A 19517-nucleotide genomic window follows, 5' to 3' on the forward strand; every position below is an offset into this window, starting at 1 on the left:
AACCCATAAAAGCTCTGGACCCGAGCTCGCCCTTTTTAAGATTAGAAAAGAAAGATTCAAGTGGCAAGTGTGACTTATGTCCACTGATGCTCATTTGGACTTTCGCTTGGATTGTAACTCACCCTATGCAACTAGTATTGTGGAGTCTTTCTCCCCTACTCATGTTGTATAAGGTTAAGAGGCCGATTACTTCATGAGTAATTCGGGCAATCTAAGAACCAAAAAATATCTTTTAAGATAGACTAAACTCAGCCAAACCTTATGAGCTAGATCCTATCAAGTAGGATATACCCATTAGGACACGAACAAATGTCAATGCATGAACATACATGTTCATATACATTTCATGTGCTCATTAAATCTCCACCGATCCTTACAGGAAGTGTGAGATGGAAAAAAGCAATACCATTGAGGAATTTTTGACCAGATCAGAATTGAGCCAACATGATGAAGGGGATTGTTTGCCCTCAGAATTTGAGTCTCAGTTGCCAGAGCATGTTAAATTAGATAACAGACCACTTGGTACAAGACAATTGCTAGACTGCTGGGAAAAGTTATCCTCTCATGATCAAATCACTTTTCAAAAACAATATGGGGATCTATCATATTTACTGAAGATTAGGGTTCAACATGCTTGTTTTGAGGCCATGATAGGGTTTTGGGATCCAGAATATCGGTGCTTCACTTTTGATACTGTGGATATGACTCCTACTATCGAGGAGTATGAATCCCTGCTAAATTGTCCCAAGTCAGAAAAGGTGTACTTTTACACACCTATAGAGCATGCACTTTCTAACTTTGCTTGGATTACCCAGACAGACTGTCAACTAGCAAAATCACATGCAACTAAACGAGGAAATAGCCAGGGTTGGTTTTGGAATGAACTAGAAGCCATATTCAAGAGGAGATTACATGATGAAAGCAATGAAATCCGATTGAGAATTTTGGCCTTAGGCATATATGGTTTGGTTCTTTTCCCATCTGCCGAAGGAACGATCGATTTTGAGGCTGTCAATGTATTTAAAAATGTTTAGGGACAAAAAAATGTTTAGGCTGTCATTGGAGAAGTCGATATTCTTATTTCAAATCTTATCTGGCATACTGTGGTGAGTACCCATGGGTCCCGTTGATAGGAGCTCGCTGCTGTATTAGTTACTGTCCCAACATGGTCTTACGACAGTTTGGATTTGAGCAATTTATTCCAAGGACTACCAAACTGGGAACATTTTATGAAGATTTCAAGACCTCGAAGAAATTATTGGAGTCAGTGAAGAAGGCATGGAAACATCCTGGTAGGGTTACTTCTGCCAAGAGAGTAGAAGGAAAAACAACTGAAGGATATCCAATATGGCAAAAGAAGAGAGGGAAAGGGTACAAAGTTCCTCCTTTTGAAGGGCCACCCAGGTCTTTGATTCAGTCTGCTGAAGACATACACGAAGAAGTCTGCGCCCAGCAAGAATCTTATAACCTAAGTTTGAATGCTGAAGTAGAAGAGTTATGGGCTAAAAAAGAAAGTTAGAATCTAATCTAGCCACTCGAGAGACAACTTTGGCTATCATAAAACAAGAAAAGGATGACTTGTCAGCTCAGCTACAACATCAACAACTTCAGTTCCAGCAATTACAAGGAAAATATGTACTTTTGTCAGAAGATAAGAGGAAGCAAGATGTCAACTTGAAGAGATGGGTTAGAAGAGCATCAAAAGCTGAGAAAATGGTATTAAAATTGGAAGAGAAAAATGAATCACTTCAAGAGCAACATCAAAATCAAGATTTAGTCATTGCCAATTTAGATGAGCATGTCGACCATTTGCTTTCTGTTGAGCAAACCTTATCATCAGAAAAAGAAAATGCAGAAAGAGAAGCAGAACGTTGGGCTTCTGAAGCTATGCGCTATCATATACAAGCAGATGATGCCAAGAATTATGCTTTAGGATTACGAGGCCTAGCCCAACAAGTAGCAGATGGTGAGCCAATGACCAGAAATGAATTCCATCAGTTTTTTGGGTTGATCAGAGATGGAATTAATGAGATCTCAGCATATGACGGTCCAAGGCTTTGGAAAGATTGACTTATTGTACTTTTAATATTATCAATTAATAAAAGGCAATTTCATCATCTTTTTGTTATGAGAAATGTTTATTTTGATTCTGATTTATGGCATCAAATTTCTCCCCCAAATCGGTTCAAGTTCCTGTAGGTTTGGAGTCCTCAGTGAGAACTTTCTTAAGAGAATCTGATCTGGTCTATTCCTCGTCATAAGGAAACCTTGAAACAAATAACAAACATGCATAAAACATATGGCATTTTACATCCATTTGTGCATTTCATTCATTTATCAAGCATGCACACGGTTGAAACATACGTTCCCCTACCTGAGGTCTAATGGACTGATAAAGACAGAGGTTAGACAGAGGTTTGATAAAGGAAGTTGAGAGCAGTAAAGTTGAAGTAGCTCAACTCATAAATCTGTTTGAATAAGTGTTGAGCTTCAATAATGGAAAGGGAACGTTTGCACAGTCTCTTGCTGGGAACACTACTTGCCCACGTTCCATTGAAGTTGCACCTCTCCTTTTTTGTCATGAACAATGACAGCAATGCCTTCAGTCATCAATTAATGACGACAACCCTTGTTCTCGTTCAACTGCACTGATAGTCGTTCAAAGCTTTCACATATTCTAAGAGCACATAATAACTGCTAGCTTTCTGTTCCTGGTGTATTGGCCTTCTTTCCAGACATCTCTATTGTGAACACCATTCCGGTCCCGCAGCATCGGATGCTGCTCTGAGAAAAAAACAAGAGCGGACATTGAAACTTTAACAAAGAAGAATTCCCACTATAGGTGTTTGTTTGCTGCACTGCTAGTGAGAAATCAAAGAGGAGACAAAAGGGTTTCAAATTCATCATTTTCTCTTCCAGTTGAGACAACGCGTGATTCCACACGTCGGCAGTGGTGCTGCTGCATATTTCTATGCGTTCCTAAGATCACTGGCTGTTGGAAAGTTTCTATCAATCCACAAATAACCACAATAACATTGGAAGATTGACATGATGTTGTGAGGATTGTCGAAAGAATTGAACAAGCTATGAAGAGGGGAATGATTGAAGATTCTACCAAGAATTCTAGAACAATAATGAGAGATGAATCAAAGGATGACCCTGACGATGGGAAGCCTTAATTATGTGGTCCACCCAGGTCTCACTGTAGCATCAATTGCTCAAATACATTTTCTAAGATTGACATAACTCGACCACTCGAGTTTGTCTACCAGTATCTGTTAGACTCTAGACTTATTGCCCTGACTCCACCAATTTACCTCATTTTGAGTGCGCCTTTGTGCCCTCAACTCCATTTTGAGTGCGTCTTTGAGCCCTTATCCCTTAGGTAGTATGTTTTCTAACCCTACCTCCTTTTGAGTGCGCCTTTGAGCCCTCAACTCATTTTGAGTGCGCCTTTGAGTCCTCAACTCTTTTTGAGTGCGCCTTTGAGCCCTCACCTTTATTTTTGGGTGCGCCTTTGAGCCCTCATCCCTTTGGTAGTGCATTTTCTAACCCTACCTCGTTTTGAGTGCGCCTTTGAGCCCTCAACTCATTTTGAGTGTGCCTTTGAGCTCTCAACTCTTTTTGAGTGTGCCTTTGAGCCCTCATCCCTTAGTAAAAGATACATGAAATCATTAGGGGATTTTGTGCCATTCAGTTGAACAGTTGCAAGAGTTTCAAGAATTGAGTTGAGTTTGTGAAAAATGACATCATCGGCCATATTGTCACCTCAACATCCTCAGAATGACAAGTGATCGAAATGCTTGGCAAAACACAGATATCGCCAGAAAAGCTTATCCAAGAAGAGTGTTAAACTGTCGATTCTTTTTGTTATGAGTTTTGTCATTCTGCATTTTATTTTGGGATCACATCTCATCTTTTAACGAAACATGTCTTTTCTTTGTCCCTTTGTTGTTCTGAACGCATGAGATGTTTCTTTCAAAAGGTTATTTACAAAATATTTTGATCAAGCTCCAACATGCGTTTAAGATTAGTCAATCCTGAAGATTAAAATTATTTTGCTTGAATGACTCGATGCTTGTTGAAATGACATGAGGTGACCAAGAAACTTTTGAGCTCACACAAGAAATTGAACCATACACCATGTAGCTAAGTTTTAGCAGTATGCATAATGACACGTAGTGGATTCAGTAGTTATGGACTCATGAATTATGATTCGTACAAGTCTAAACCATTACATTGGGTGAGGTCAAAATTTATCGGTTCTAACCGACCTTGCTTGAAATGAGAAAAGGCCATTTTTGTTTCATCCTTTCACAATGCTTGAAATATATATCCCTTGCAGTCCCATTTTGAGCTGATAGAATATTTTTTTCATAAAAAACCCTGACTAGGATCACACCCCACACTGGGGGCAATGAGAATCTTTTCCTAGAAAAGACGAAGACAATGTTAGAGTGGATGGATAAAGGGAAGGCTTAGAACAAAAGTCCAATGATTGAGAAAGGGCTAGAAGAAGAAAGCCAAAGATTGATAAAGACACAACAAATACCAAAAGTTAACACAAAAATCAAGCGTTATGTCTTTCAGTGTGTCTATGGTAAAGCCTATATAATCCTCAAAAGTTTAGATTGGCTATTCATCAAAGAAAAGTTCGATTTGCGTTATGACCTATGTTAAACAAATGTTGATTTTTGAGATTAACAAGGTTATATGTCACTGTCTCTACAAAGACAACGTGAGGAAAAGAGATTGATGAGTAATTGATGGTGATCCTAGGTTCTTGAAACCCTCAAACACCTTTTGAGCTTGTGAAATTCCTTTCTTTCATAGCCATGAACCATAGCCTACATTACGTGCTTTAGAAAGTCCTTTTTAATCAAGTAAGCAATCTGAACCGATAAATGGCGATCTCAAAACTTGAAGAGTTGTTTTATACAGGTCGTGACTTCATGAATCAAGCTACTAATTATTATGCATGCTGATAAAATTGGTGCTAAGAAAAAGAAACAATCTTTCTTGATTAAGCCTCAAGTTTTGACTCGGGTACCTTGTTTTTTTTTTCTTGAAATTCATAACAGGTCACCTCATCACAAACAATCAAAAGATATACCCAAAATTAGAGTTTAAAATGGATACAAAGAACCATGGAAAAAGCCATTTTAATCTTACAACGAGTCAATTTCTTTCTCTAAAAAGACAATCAAAGGATTACATTGAATAGCGTGTGTTGGATCTTTGACCAATAAAGCTTGATTTCCAAAAATACTTTCAAAAATTGGCATCTCTCTGATTTCATTTCAACAATCAGACTTGAATTGACATGATCTTTGAAATGTGAGATTTGATTTCAAAATAAGAAAGATTTTCAAACAAGAAAAACATCGACCGAGTTTGCAAATTCCTGACAGAAATGACATCAATTCTCCTCGACACTGCTGGGGGCAATACAATGACCTTCAAGAAGGAAAACAAACAGTTTTTAAATCAGCTGGGGGGTAGAGATGATCAAATGATGAATCAATGAACTGAGGACAATATGGTTCAAAGAAAGATAATTAGTGAATGAGCACATGCAGATCAATTAAGGGCAATGATGTTCAAGAACAGTTTATGATCCAGTAAACCCCGACAACAATTGAGAACAAGGATGTACCTGAAAGACATCTTCATATCTTCATCTTGGTTTATCATCTCTAATATGGCTATGACTTTGGAAGATATTATCACATGATTGCCTTTGAATGAATGTTGGGAGAATGCACCGCACCCACCTAGACTGGTCGTGGGACCATCTGATTTGAAGCTCAAATGCGCATTGCACCATATGAGTATGGGTGATAAAAACAACATCATTGATAATGCTGAGACATTTCTTCTTACAATCTGGTTTGATGAGTTGAGAAGAACTTTTTGAGAAATAAACTGAGCATACAACGATGAGCTTTTTACTGCAAAGTATGAAATGCAGGTCTGAATGATATAACAGTTCCATGAAAGTGGATGACCGCATATACTTGAAGGGTATGTTTCAACTGGAGGTGACTTCATAACTGATTGACAATCTTGATGGGTGTTGGCACGATGCGCACAATTAATCAGAGAACAATTCTTGAAAGAATCCAGGAGATGAACGATTTGTTAAACTTCTTAATGATGAATCAAGCAACGCTACACTTGGGGGAATTGTCAAGCTTGATAAACAGTGAGAGCAGTAATTATCGCGGACAGCCCAAGATGGACACTGCATTTACAACTAAGCGGATGGCTAGCACATGAATAAGCCAATGCATCGAAAAACAAATAAGGTTTTGGAATGCAAACAAAGCCACCCTATGACGATGAAGCATCAAAGAGGGGGAACCTATATTTCAAAAACAGGTAAGATTCATTGCATATCATCTAACTTCACGAGCATTGCATATTTGTTTTGCAGATATTTCACGAAACAATATCCCCACTGGGATCCAACGAGACTCACATGAATTGAAGTTCTTTTAAATCACATCAAGGATGGCGATTCCACAAAAGCAAAATTCATAAATGAAGATAAGAAAGATGGATTTTTATTCATGGGAAAAGGGGTTTACAAGTACAAATGTTAAACAGTGCGAGGACGATCAGGGATATTTTCATCTTGATGGTTAATCATGCCTCGGAATTCCTCAAATTGTTTATGCATACGCTCCATCTCTTCCTCGAACTCAAGGTGTCGTGTGTTAACATAGTCCCGCCAAAAGTCAACACGTGTATTCAGCTCTTGGTTTCTCCTCTCCAAGTTGTTTCTGTGACGTCTCTCATCACGGAGTCTATCCCTTAAATTCTCAATCTGATGATGGAGATCAAGAACCTGAGTATTCAACTCAAGTCTTCTGGCATGAAGACGCTCTGCAACGTTCACCAAAGACGAAGTAGCTCTGATACTGAGAGCAAGTGACTGATTCACCGCTTCAATATCGGTCCTGGCAGCTAGCATTATTTCATCACGAGGAAGGATCATGTCTCTAGCCACGGCTACAGCAATATCTTCATTGTCCATTACAGTATCCTCTATTGTAACTGGACGACCATTCACTTCAAAGCTAGTACGCCAAACTGCAGGCTCTACTGCAGGAACATGGTTTGGGTTAGCATTGGAAGAAGAGGAAGACATGATTAAAGCTTTAAAAGTTAAGAACTTTGAGAGTATTGAAAATGCAAGAAGTTGATGATGTCTTTTGCCAAATACTGCGTGATTTATAAGGAATTTACTCCTACCATCATTTTGAACGGCAGCTCAAATCTCAACTGTACATACAGTACTTCCTTGAGAAGCTTTCCTCATTATTGGGATCCACAAATCAAATCCCAACCATACATACATGACTTCCTTGAGAAGCTTTCCTCATTTTTGAGATTTACAAATCCGATCTCAACCGTACATACAAGACTTTCTTGAGAAGCTTTCCTCGTCTTTGGGATCCAATTACAAATCAAATCCCAACCGTACATACAAGACTTTCTTGAGAAGATTTAATCATCTCTGAGATCGATTTACAAATCAGATTTCAACCATACAGGTATGGCTTCTTTTAGAATTTTTCATCAACCTTGAAGCTCATTGTTGAAATCACTTTCATGTATTTCACAAAATTATATTGAAATAACTTTCAAGTACTTTCAATTAGACTACTTGCGAGTTTCCTCGCATTTTCACCATCGGGCAGGTCGCCTGGAACAATTAGACCACTTGCGAGTTTCCTCGTATTTTCACCATCGGGCAGGTCGCCTGGAACAATTAGACCACTTGCGAGTTTCCTCGCATTTTATCATCAGGGTGGTCACCTGGAAAATAGGACCAATGTTGAAATCACTTTCATGTATTTCACAAAAAAATCAATTTTTGAAATCACTTTCATGTATTTCACAAGACTAAGGTTGAAATCACTTTCATGTATTTCACAAAAAAAAAAAAAAAAAAATTAATTTTGAAATCACTTTCATGTATTTCACAAAACCATTGTTGAAATCACTTTCATGTATTTCACAAGATCAACATTGAAAACACTTTCATGTTTTTCACTTGGGCAGGTCGCCCATAAGAATTAGACCAACTGAAAATCTGTGTATTTTTCAACACTTCCATCGTTTTTCTTTACAAAACTTACTATGCAAAGTCAAAAGAAAATGAATTTTCCAATGCCTTTGCACCGTAAGCATTGTAAAGAGGGGGCAACTGTTGTAACCCAATTTTGGATCCACCAAGATTTTCTCGAATGTTATTTTATTTCTATTATTATTTATAAAAATCCAAAAAAATTAAGAAAAAAGTTTAAAAATTCAAAAATATACTTTTCTCGAGTCAACCGCATCTTTCCATCAAAACCGAGTCCACCGGGTCAATACGGGTCAAACCATGTCGACCAGGGTAAAAATGAGTTTCGGGCCGTTTCGGGTCAAAACCGTCATTTTTGGTCAAAACCGAGTCCACCGGGTCAATACGGGTCAAACCATGTCGACCAGGGTAAAAAATGAGTTTCGGGCCGTTTCGGGTCAAAACCGTCATTTTTGACCAAAACCGAGTCCACCGGGTCAATACGGGTCAAACCATGTCGACCAGGGTAAAAAATAAGTTTCGGGCCGTTTCGGGTCAAAACCGTCATTTTTGACCAAAACCGAGTCCACCGGGTCAATACGGGTCAAACCATGTCGACCAAGGTAAAAAATAAATGTCGGGTCGTTTTGGGTCAAAACCGTCATATTCGGTCAAAACCGAGTCCACCGAGTCCATACGGGTCCAACCATGTTGACCGGGGTAAAAAATGAGTTTCAGGTTATTTTGGGTCAAAACTATTATTTTTTGTCATTAAAATTGATTTTTAGCGGTTGAAACGAGATTTTTCTAATATTGATTTGTTTATTATTATATATAACAAAACAAAATTAATAATACAAATTTGTTATATTAGGCGGGGCAGTTACACTAATTGTAGGCGGAGTAGTTGGCGTACACAATTTTTCTTAAAGCAGATCCGTGTTGTCCCCTGTCATTGGCTATAAATAGCCAGTGACAGTACGCCAGAAAGGAAAAGAAAAGGAAGAAAAAAAAAAAAAGAAAAGGGGAAAAAGAACAAAGAAAAAATCTTTACTATTCACGTTTTTTTCACTATTTCTTCATGCGAGTAGGATATTGATTTTCAAAAAAAACAATTTGAAAAATATCAAATATATCCTAACCGTTAGATCTAGAGTGTTTAGATCTGAACCGTTGATTTAATAGAGTACAATAGAGCTTACCACACCAAATTAAAACCCAAATCAATCTCAGCCCTTAAAACAATTCTCCTTTAGATCCGTTGCGCCACGTCATCCGGTGTACCGAGCGTTAGGTACACCGCGACACACCAGATCACGGCTCCTCTCATCCGGACCGTCGATCAACTTCCAGATCCAGCCAATCACAGCCGCAAGATCAGTTCAAAGGAGATCCAACGGTTCACAGCCTTCAGATGCACCGGTGAACCATGCGCGCGTTCACACCATAGCACAGCTTAGAGTCTCTCTCTCCTCTCGCCGGCGACTCTCTCTCTCTCCCCCGATCTCCCATCTCCGGCCGTCTCCAGCTTCCGCACCACCACAGAAAGTTTTCTCCCTTGATGTAAAGAAAAACCCCGGTGGTTTTCATTGATTTCGCCGCCTCAGTTGGCCGGAAAAGGGCCGCGATTGTCGGCGGCCACCGAAGCTTCAAGTCGTCGATTCTCCTTCGTCAGCCATCAACGACCGACGATACCACCTCCATCAGAATCCTCGTCCTCAGATCTACCAGGATCGACCGTCGGTTGGACAGAAATCTCGCCGGGAAATCTCGCCGCCGCCCACAGTAACCGCGCGTGTGCCACACGCGCCGCCAGTGGCATTTTCGTAATTTTTCGAGAAATCCGAGGGTATTTCAGTCCTTTACCTATACATCGACACTCAAGTAATTTTTTGGGTTTCAACTGGTATTTTTGATATTTTTTTATATATAAATGCTTGTAAATTTTCTTGCATGTTGTAAAAAAAAATACAAAAAAACAAAGTCGACAAGTCTCCTAATTTTTAGGGACTGATGTCAGTTTTAACGCGTCTCCTATTTTTAGGGACCGACGTTAACCGTTTTTAAAAAAAGGCAAATTACCAATAAACCCAAAATATAATGGATTACATCCATTATTTCTTTTGGTAACCCAGACGTAACTCTCCTTTTTAGGGACAAACGTCAGTATTTTAGACAAGTCTCCTAATTTTTAGGGACTGATGTCATTTTTAACGTGTCTTCTATTTTTAGGGACCGACGTTAATCATTTTAAAATAATTACCAATAAGCCCAAAATATAATAGCATTTGAATCAAATAAAAAACACACAAGTAAGGGTAACCTTTCTTTTGAAAGGATGTTTTAAGGGTGGTGTCTACCTTCCCTTAATCATAACTAACCCCGTTCCCGAATATCTGGGACCAGTGTCTAATTTGGGATTTCTAGTTCCCTCAAATTACTAGATGGCGACTCCAATAAAATCTTTGTTTCCCCCAATCGAGAAAAAAAACCCTTTTTGTTAAAATAAACAAAAAAGCGGGAGCCGTCGCCCGACGTCGTGTATCGACACTACGGATGAGGTTTTATCATTATTTTATTTATGTTCTACTATACCATGAGTGATCAGAAAGAAAAGGAGGTTTTTCTTGTATTTTTATAACAAATATTAAAAAATTAATTTAATATTAGTAAAACCATTATTTTAAAAAAATAAAAAAAATCTACAAGCTAGCTAAAGAGGCTGCCCACTCAATCATGCACATAGAGTACATCATCCCCGGACACGATGTGTAGTAGGTCCCGAGCTCTCTCATGTCTACACCATAAAATTGCAAGATAGGGATGTGTGTGCCCTCTGGATTGTGAGTGCTAATCAATGCCCTCCCATCAATCTCTCTTCTTCTTCGAATAAATTTTGTTTGTGCTCTTCATGCCACACACAGTATTCTCCCTTGTTTCCCTCCTACCAATCCAAGTCTTCATGTTCGTGATGATGTTGAATGTATTTTTTATTAAAATTTAATTTTTTATTTCAAGTTAAAAGATCTTAATGTTTTTAAATTGTTTTAACGTGATATGCCAAAAAATAAATTTTAAAAAATAAAAAAATATTATTTTAACACATTAATAAATAAAAAACACTTCATAAATACATCTTCCACTCACTTTTAAATACTCTCAAAATCGTTCACGCTTTCTCCTCAAACTCCGTGCCCGTTACATTACACATCAAATTTACAAAAGGATAAAAAAAGGGTACGGCATTATTTTAGATTTAATAGCTTAGGTCTTCAACCCCCATGAATTCCGCCTTGATTTAGGCCATTATATGGGTGGGTTATAGCTTAATTGTATTATATTTAGCTCTGCATTCAAGGCTAATTACCCGCATGGCCAATCAACGCACAAGGGCAAAGGCAAACCTCCATGGACGGGGCAAGGCAAGGCAAGGCAAGAGCACGAGTGGTCAAAATGTCTCAACCTAACCCACATATTGCCCGACGGTGAAAAGGATGGTATGGTCAAATACTTGAAAAGAAATCCACGAGGTGGATAGAGAGGCTCTTTTTTTATTGGAGAGCAAACCACCCTAGCTAGCTAGCTAGCTAGCTTGTCACTTTCACTAAAGCTATTGTCCCACATTTATATATAATCACACAGGCACCAAATAAAGTACTTGCAATAACACAAATACACAGACATAAAGTTGGATTATTCCCCGCACCCTAAAGCAAGAAATCTCGCCAACAGCTAAGTTTGTATCTTCTTTAGGGTTTAAATTATAATCAAAGATTCTAAATCTCATTAACGCCTTAATCTATACCACATATTTAATGTTTAACTATCATAAAACGTACGAAACTTGGATGGTGGACAAGTGGGTATGTGTCATTCCATGGTCCATGCCTTTGTATCGTTTCTCTCTCTTTTCCGGGAGACCATTTTCTCCTAATCAACACTCTTTTTACAGATTCCAAGCTGTCTTAGGTGAATTGGCTTGGCTAGCTTTAGCACATGGCAGCCACACTAATTAATTTGTTTTGTTCCTGATGACTTTAATCAGCGCACCTCTTCTCTCGACGATCTTTAATACTGTAAATGAGTTTATTTAACACGTGTTGGCTTCAGATGTTGGCTTTGTGTAGCGTTGGCATGGATTCTCGCAGCCTTAAAAGGAGTTCTCCAGAGTGCTCTCTCAGGTGTCCTGGATCCAAAGACAACGGTGTGGCACCTTTTAGTGCTTAGTGTTCACGAGTGGTGTCCTTTTTTCATGGTGGTCCATGCTCTCGAGCGCAAGGAAAATGGCGTTCCAAAAAAAAACCAATTCAATTAAGTTTAAGTTTTAATATATAATTTATATTATTTTTTAATATATTTTTTAAAATAGAAATTCTCTAGACTTGAAACTTGCACAAAACCATACTATCTTATACTTGATTTTTATCAAATAAATAAGAATAATGAATTTCAAACTCATGACTGATTAGTCGTCAAGTCTCTAATACCATATGAAAGAATCATCTCAACCTATAATTTAAGTTGATAGATTAAATCTTATAATATTATTTATATTATTCTTTGACATTCATGCTTGTTTTATCTTTATCCCTACACATGTTTGATGCCATATAATTCAAAAAAATTATTCAAGTTATGTTTTTTTTAATATAATGTTTTTATATTATTCAAGCTAGCTAAATATTTTAAATATTTACTATTGCAGAGTATTATTTGACATCTACTTGGTAAAAAACTCAAAGTATGTGTTATTATTAAAACCCAAAATTTAAAAAAAAAATCATAATAAATTAAATTAACAGAATTAAGAAAAAAGGGCAATGCCAATAATATATTGCTGGGCTTACAGTCATAGATAATAACTAAATATAAAATAGATAGAATCTTTATTCTGTGCATCTAAGAGATATAAGTAATTACAGCCTATTTTTAACCGGATGGTAAAATCGAATTCAATTTTTATATGCATAAATTAGCTCAAAAATAGTTGCCCGCAGAAACTCACCTCTGAAAGAAAAGCATCAGAGAAAGAACAATAATTTCAACTTTAATAAGTTTTTTATTTTTTCTATATAAACCTTTAATTAAGTATCTTCGATCAATAATTCAATAGTTATCAAATAACATCATGACAAACTAAACACAATTAAATAACATATAATTTCTTTTTATTGGTATAATTTGTTGTTCTAATTAAATAATATAATTAAAAGGCATGAGTTATTCACTGTATCATCCTCTCATTGCACACCACTGCTCATAACTGTTTTAGTTCCTTGAATTTATTTTACTCTATGGTCATTGATTTTTATTTCATTTCAATTTTATTATTGCAAATTATGTTGGTATTATTTTGTGTTTGGGATCTATTTTGATTTGCATGTCCTCACGTATCCATCAAGAATGTTATGAAATATTTTGATATTAAATTAAAGATCAATTTTACTAAATATAATTTAAAATTATTGTTAAAAAACACTAAAAGACCAAGGAACAGGGCCAGAAAATAAAATTAATAGGGGGTAAGATTTCAATTGTTTTACTATTTAGACTAAAAATATAAATATTATTAAGAGAGGGGCTGGAAAAACAATTTTCTTAGAGGGGCTGGGCCCTGCCAGCCCTTCTGTCTTCGTCACTGTCAAGGAATAAGATTAATATAAGAAAAAAAAAAAGGAAGCCTTTTTCACTTAAAAAAAAGATGTAGAAATGTTTAATTTTTGATCCCTTAAATTTTATCTTTTGCATATTTAGTCCTTACTCTTTTTAATTTTACATTTCAATTGTTAAACTTCATTTGTTTTATAGCCTTTTCCACTTGCACCACTGAAAAGATGTACAAATATTTAATTTGATTCCTTAAATTTTATTTTATTTTCATATTTATATTAATAAAAATTCAAGTTTTAACCTGAGAATAAAATAAGTTAATTAAAAAATAAATATGGAGATATTGAAAGATTTAAAACTTCATGTATGTTATTTTAAAAATAGACCGAGATGGGATGTATACCCTGGATAAGATCTATACATGGTGAAGTAAAGTTATGTTAAGTAAGCAGATTTGATATTTACACCAGGAGAATTATAATGGATTTTGAGAATTTAAAATAAAACAATTGTGTGCCGATTTAAAAATAAGAATATGAAAAATGGCTGAAAAATAAAAAATACAAAAATATGAATAAAAATTAAGTGGAAGTGATTCATGAGAAACGAAAAGTATCGGGATATAATTCAATAAAATTTGAAATAGTCTAACTTAAATTAGGTATAAATAAAAGATAAAATCTTTGAAATATTACCCCAAAAAAATAAAAAATATATATAAATAAGTTCATTTACTTCGGCATGCATTATAAAATTTGATTAGCCAATCATTAGGATGAAAGGTAATGATTACAATTTGGTTTTGATTAGTTGGCCTGGATTATGGGCAAATAAGGATAACGTGAAATTTAATGTAAATAAATTAAAATAAAAGATAAAAGAATGATAAGTAAAAATGGAATAAAAGATTTTACATATCAAAATCAACATGGGTTAAAGAAAAATAGAATATAGTTATTTGTGTCTGATAAATTAGTATTAATTAAATTTTGTTATTTATCTATATTAATTTATTGTTTTTTTAGGACCATCTGATACTCGTTTGGAATATATTTCTTTATCAGTTTTGATTTAATAGACTAGATATATCATTATTCATTTTGGCATGTAAAATAATGTTGTTTACACATATGAAATATGTTTCTTTAACCTTTGGTTGTAGACTTGTAAATTTAAATTGCCTATTATAATATTTACTTATTGTTCATGCATGCCAAAATATTGTGTTAATTCTTATTAATATATAATTAATGTGTCATGATTATTTGAATGTGATATTGACTAACTTGGATTTAATTAATAAATGATTGATATGGTGATGATCCAGAAAGATTGTAGGAATTTTTATAAAAGTATTGATTTGATAAATTGATAACTTAAAATATCATATTTATAAAGGAATTTCTATCCAAATTTCAGTAGAGTATATATAAATTAAAAAATAAAATTTCCCTGGTAATTTTAAATTTTAAGCATGTGTTCTATCTAGGAAAAATTAAGGTGTTACCAAAAAAGTAGATTAGGGCTCAATATTTTTTTTATTTGATTTCATATTGTGTTTTTAGCTCATTTAAAATATAAATTTTTTTATAGAAATGAGATTTTAGAGGTCATTAAAACAACTTAATTGATCGAAAATTTTTGCAAGTGAATGATGCATTGTCTATTCCATTAAAAAAAAAATTAATACAGCGTTCGTTTTTTAAAAATATATGCATATGAGCTAGGCATTCCAAACCCAAGCTCACATGTGCTTTTTATTTTGGATCGGGCATCAAAACCCATCCTTCTAGCTCTAGAAAGCAACGGCATTTTTTAAAATGCCCTTTAATTTTTTAATTTTAATTGTTTTACATTTTATTATAAATTTTTTTAAAAATAAATTTATTAAAATGATGTTTAAATAATTATTCAATTATGTCACAATTTTTAAATAATATTAGAGTTTTTTATGGTAAAATCAACAATTACTTTCCGAGTAATTATACATGAACTTAGTATGCATAATTTTTAAAACTTTTTCTCATAAATATTCAATACAAATAAAATATTTATTTTGTTATTTTTTGTTTAATATTTCTTAAATTTATTATTCATATATATTTTTTTATATTAATGTTAAAATATCAATTCATGATTTTTTTTATTGAGATTTTATTTTAAACTTATGATATTTGTTTTTTTAAAAAATACTTATGATAAAAAAAAACATGTTTTTGTTGGAAAAAAAGAAGAAGCAAAAGCAGTTTTGATTAAAAAGATACAGTTTTTTCCTCCTTATCTCAAATCATTAGAATTTTTTTTAATATAGATTATCACTGACTCTAATTTTTATTTAATAAAACATACTACATATAGAAAAACAATATGTTTTTGTGAAAAACAAATACATTAATAAGAAATAAGAATTTAGACTAAAAAAATACATTTTTTTCCTCTAGAATTTAAATTATTTTTTATCTTATGAATATCTATTTTAATGGTTATATAATCAAATAAGAATTTGGAAAAGTGGCCCACAACACGAAGTCAAATATTTACATATGTATTTATCTTTTGCTATTTACAAAAAATATCAATTTTTCGCTTTAGTCTATAATTAGTGTTAACAATTTTTTATTATTTATTAGTTCATGTAGTTTTTAATTTATTTTAAACTCAAACATCATCTTTCTAGTTCTCGATTAAAAAATCTCATAATAGAACTATGTTTAACTTAATGGATTATGATTTTGCTATGGATTGAGCTTGAAGTAGTGCAGTATGTATTATGGCATTTAGGGTTTTTGTATATTGTATGGTTTAAGTGATGTCATTAATGCTTATTGGTGAATACTGGTATTAATTATAGGGGATTAGAAGAAATTTTGCACCTTCCTTTATACACGGGTTTCAGCCATTATAAATAATATGAGGAATAGAATTTTTGAATGAAATTCATTAGAATATCTTGTTAATATGTATTAGTAAAATGTTTAAGAGTATATAAGGATTAATTTTCTCAAAAATTTTAAAAAAAATGTCATGACCCTTATTGAAGGAGGTTTCAGCCTACGAAGGGGGGAGATAGAGAAATATTTGGATGTGGTCTGGGGATGAAGTTGTTGTCTTCTGTGTGAAAGAAAAAAAGAAAAAGAAATAAAGGACTTAAATGATATAATGGGACATCATAGGTAACCAAAGGAAAGTGCTTCTGTAGATAGAATGACGGTGTTGTGTTAAGTTAAGTGTCACATCTGCTATCGCAGCGACTTTAAAAATAATCTTAATTATAGAAAAAGAACAGATATCTAACATCTTATTTTTTTAGAGAAAATGTCTTGTTTTAAGAAGTCGTCACTTAGTATTATGGTCACTAGGAACCCTAACTGATCAACAGAGATTATATGGTACGAGACTGGTTGAGGCTAGGAAAGGTATTAGCACCCCTAGCGCACCCTATCTGAGGTAAGCTGCATTGCTGGTTTAGTCTTAAATTGCTAAAAATTGTTGATTTGTGTTATTATAGTTCACTAGTAATATTCCTGACCCTGGTGTCAATGAATATTTAATTATTGATACTTCTAAATCTAACGCTGGTAAAAAATAACATATGATATTCTTGACTCTGACGTCAATGAATAAACCCATGAAATAAATTTAAATTGATGCATGTGTATATTTGTTTTTTTTTAAATGATGGTTTAATCGTAATATTCCTGACTCTAGCGTCAATGAATATTCGATCTCGAATACTTCCAACTCTGGCGTTGGTAAATATTCCATCACGAATAATTCCAACTCTGGCGTTGGTAAAAATTCATAGCTAAGAAAAAATCAGTATATGAGTGAATAAATTGATAAAAATATATTTTTTTCTAAGACATGCAAAATTTTTATTTCTACACTTTCTATTTTTTTGGGGCTGGGCCCAGCTCAGACCATGTGGGCTGGGCTGGACCTAGCCAGCCTGGCCCGGTCACTGGCCCAAGCCAGTGGCCCGGGCTGGGCAAAGCAACACGCGTTAATCAACGCGTGTTGCTACACTGTGCAAGTGAATTAAAATTCACTTGCACAGTGCAAATGGAAATTAAACAAAATAGTGCAAGAAGAACAGACCTGGTCTACTGCACGTTTTTCTCCTTCTTTCTTCTTTGTTCTTGTGATTCTGCGAATGGTTGATTCCCGTGCTTCTGGTATTTGATCGATCTTCTGTGCTCCCTCCGGTTTTCGTTTGTTGTTTGCGGCTGCCGAAGTTGTGAAGGAATTTTGCCTTCCCTTTCCTCTGCTTCAACCTGCCCCTGTCTTCCCCTGAGTTTTTCGTCTGGTTTCCTCCTCTGTTTTTCGTTGTTCTCCGCCTGTTTTCCACTTTCTTTCCTTTTTCTGTGTTTTTCTCTGTTTGGTTCGTGCTCTGCTTTTCTGTTTTTTTTTTTTTCTCTGGTTCTCCTTCCTTTCCTTCTGTATAGTCTCCTGCCTCTTTCCTTGGCTCTCTTTTTTTCGTGTTTTCCCCCCTGTTCGTTCTCCCTGTTTCGTTCTCTGCCTCTCCCTCTTTTTTTTTTTGGTTCCCCCTCTTCCCCGGTTCAACTCTTCTTTTTATAGAGCTCGAGAGCTTCAAAACCAGTCCTGTCTTTGCAGGACTGTTATTCAAATCACGAACGGGATCGTGGGCAGGAGACGTGGTCTACGATTTGCTGCAGATTTCCTGTTGAATCGACTTTCTCCTTGCGAAACGAAAGGGATGATGAACAGTGCTTCCAAACGGCGCCGTTTGTGTCCTTGGGAATGGCTATTTTTCACTTTGGCCCTAAACGTTTTAAACTCAACAATTGGGATCTTAATCAGTAATAATTAATTTCTAATTGTGCCCTTGGATTAAATTCAATTTGAATCCCTGAGTTATAGCGCCATTTACACAACAATCTTGGGTTTTTGGACTATTCAATTTGGTTCTTGAACTTTAATGCAATTTTTTCTTGAATCAGCTCCAAACTTTGGTATTTCTTCCATTAAATCCTTGATTCCTTTAATTAATTAAATAAAAGTTTAATTAAGTTCTCAAACTCATTAATTCTTCAATTAAACTCTTGATTTCATTAATTAAAATAATCAAAATTTTAATTAAATTTTCAAACTTATTAATTTTTCAATTTCTGATCAATTGACTCTCAAATTTAATAATTTCATCCTCAAACTTTAAATTTTGTGCTGTCTTAACCTCATTCTCAAATATATTTTTATCCATTCATTTTTATCATTTCACACAAAAATAGAAGGAGTCACAATCCCCATTTTTCCGGTGCCAGGCCACCAACTAGAAGGTGAGGACAGGGCTCATCAATATTCATTATGATATTAATATGATTTTTTTAAAAAAAAAGGTTTATCCATTTTTTTATTATATAAATCAAGCTTCTTAAACCATTCTTTAAACTTTTTTTTTTGACTATCGAAACCCTAAAAAGACTTTAAAATGTATCAACAAAAGCCAATAATGAAAATCTGAAAAATAATATGAATATGAATATATAAGAAAAATATGATTAACCTATATTTTAGGAATTATATGATATTTCAGTGCTTATAATTTTTTTATTTCATTACATTTTCAATCCTATTTGAACTATGAAACTCTAAAAGGAATTTAAAATATATCAACAAAATCCAATAATTAAAATCTAGAAAATAATATAAATATGAATATATTTTAGTGTTTATATTAAAATTTTAGCAATGGATCTATTCTCAATCCTAAAAAACCACTTCTTGTGAATAAAACGCAAACTCTCTAGTCTTTATCTAATTTAAAGCCTCATGCGGTGATATTTGAGAGTCATTGGCTACAAGTAATTCTTCC

The 19517-nt window shown here is 34.5% G+C and overlaps 1 protein-coding gene across 1 annotated transcript; it reads right to left on the minus strand.

Moving 5' to 3' along the window:
• Positions 1-17787: 17787 nt before the first annotated feature.
• LOC133672565 (protein PXR1-like) lies at positions 17788-18952 on the minus strand. Its single transcript, XM_062093011.1, has 3 exons — positions 18944-18952; positions 18033-18151; positions 17788-17974 (listed from the first exon to the last, which is right to left on the minus strand). Exons 1-3 carry the CDS (start codon positions 18950-18952, stop codon positions 17788-17790), a joined length of 315 nt encoding a protein of 104 aa, XP_061948995.1.
• Between the last annotated feature and the right edge of the window lie 565 nt (positions 18953-19517).

The sequence above is a fragment of the Populus nigra genome, chromosome 14 (assembly GCF_951802175.1).
Source record: "Populus nigra chromosome 14, ddPopNigr1.1, whole genome shotgun sequence".
Lineage (NCBI taxonomy): Eukaryota > Viridiplantae > Streptophyta > Magnoliopsida > Malpighiales > Salicaceae > Populus > Populus nigra.

What these genes read in the sequence shown, in the direction of transcription:
- LOC133672565 (XM_062093011.1), bottom strand. An exon ending in ACACAGAAAAAGGAAAGAAA is followed by an intron (nt 17,975 to 18,032) that starts GTGGAAAACAGG and finishes CGAAAAACTCAG; the next exon opens with GGGAAGACAGGGGCAGGTTG.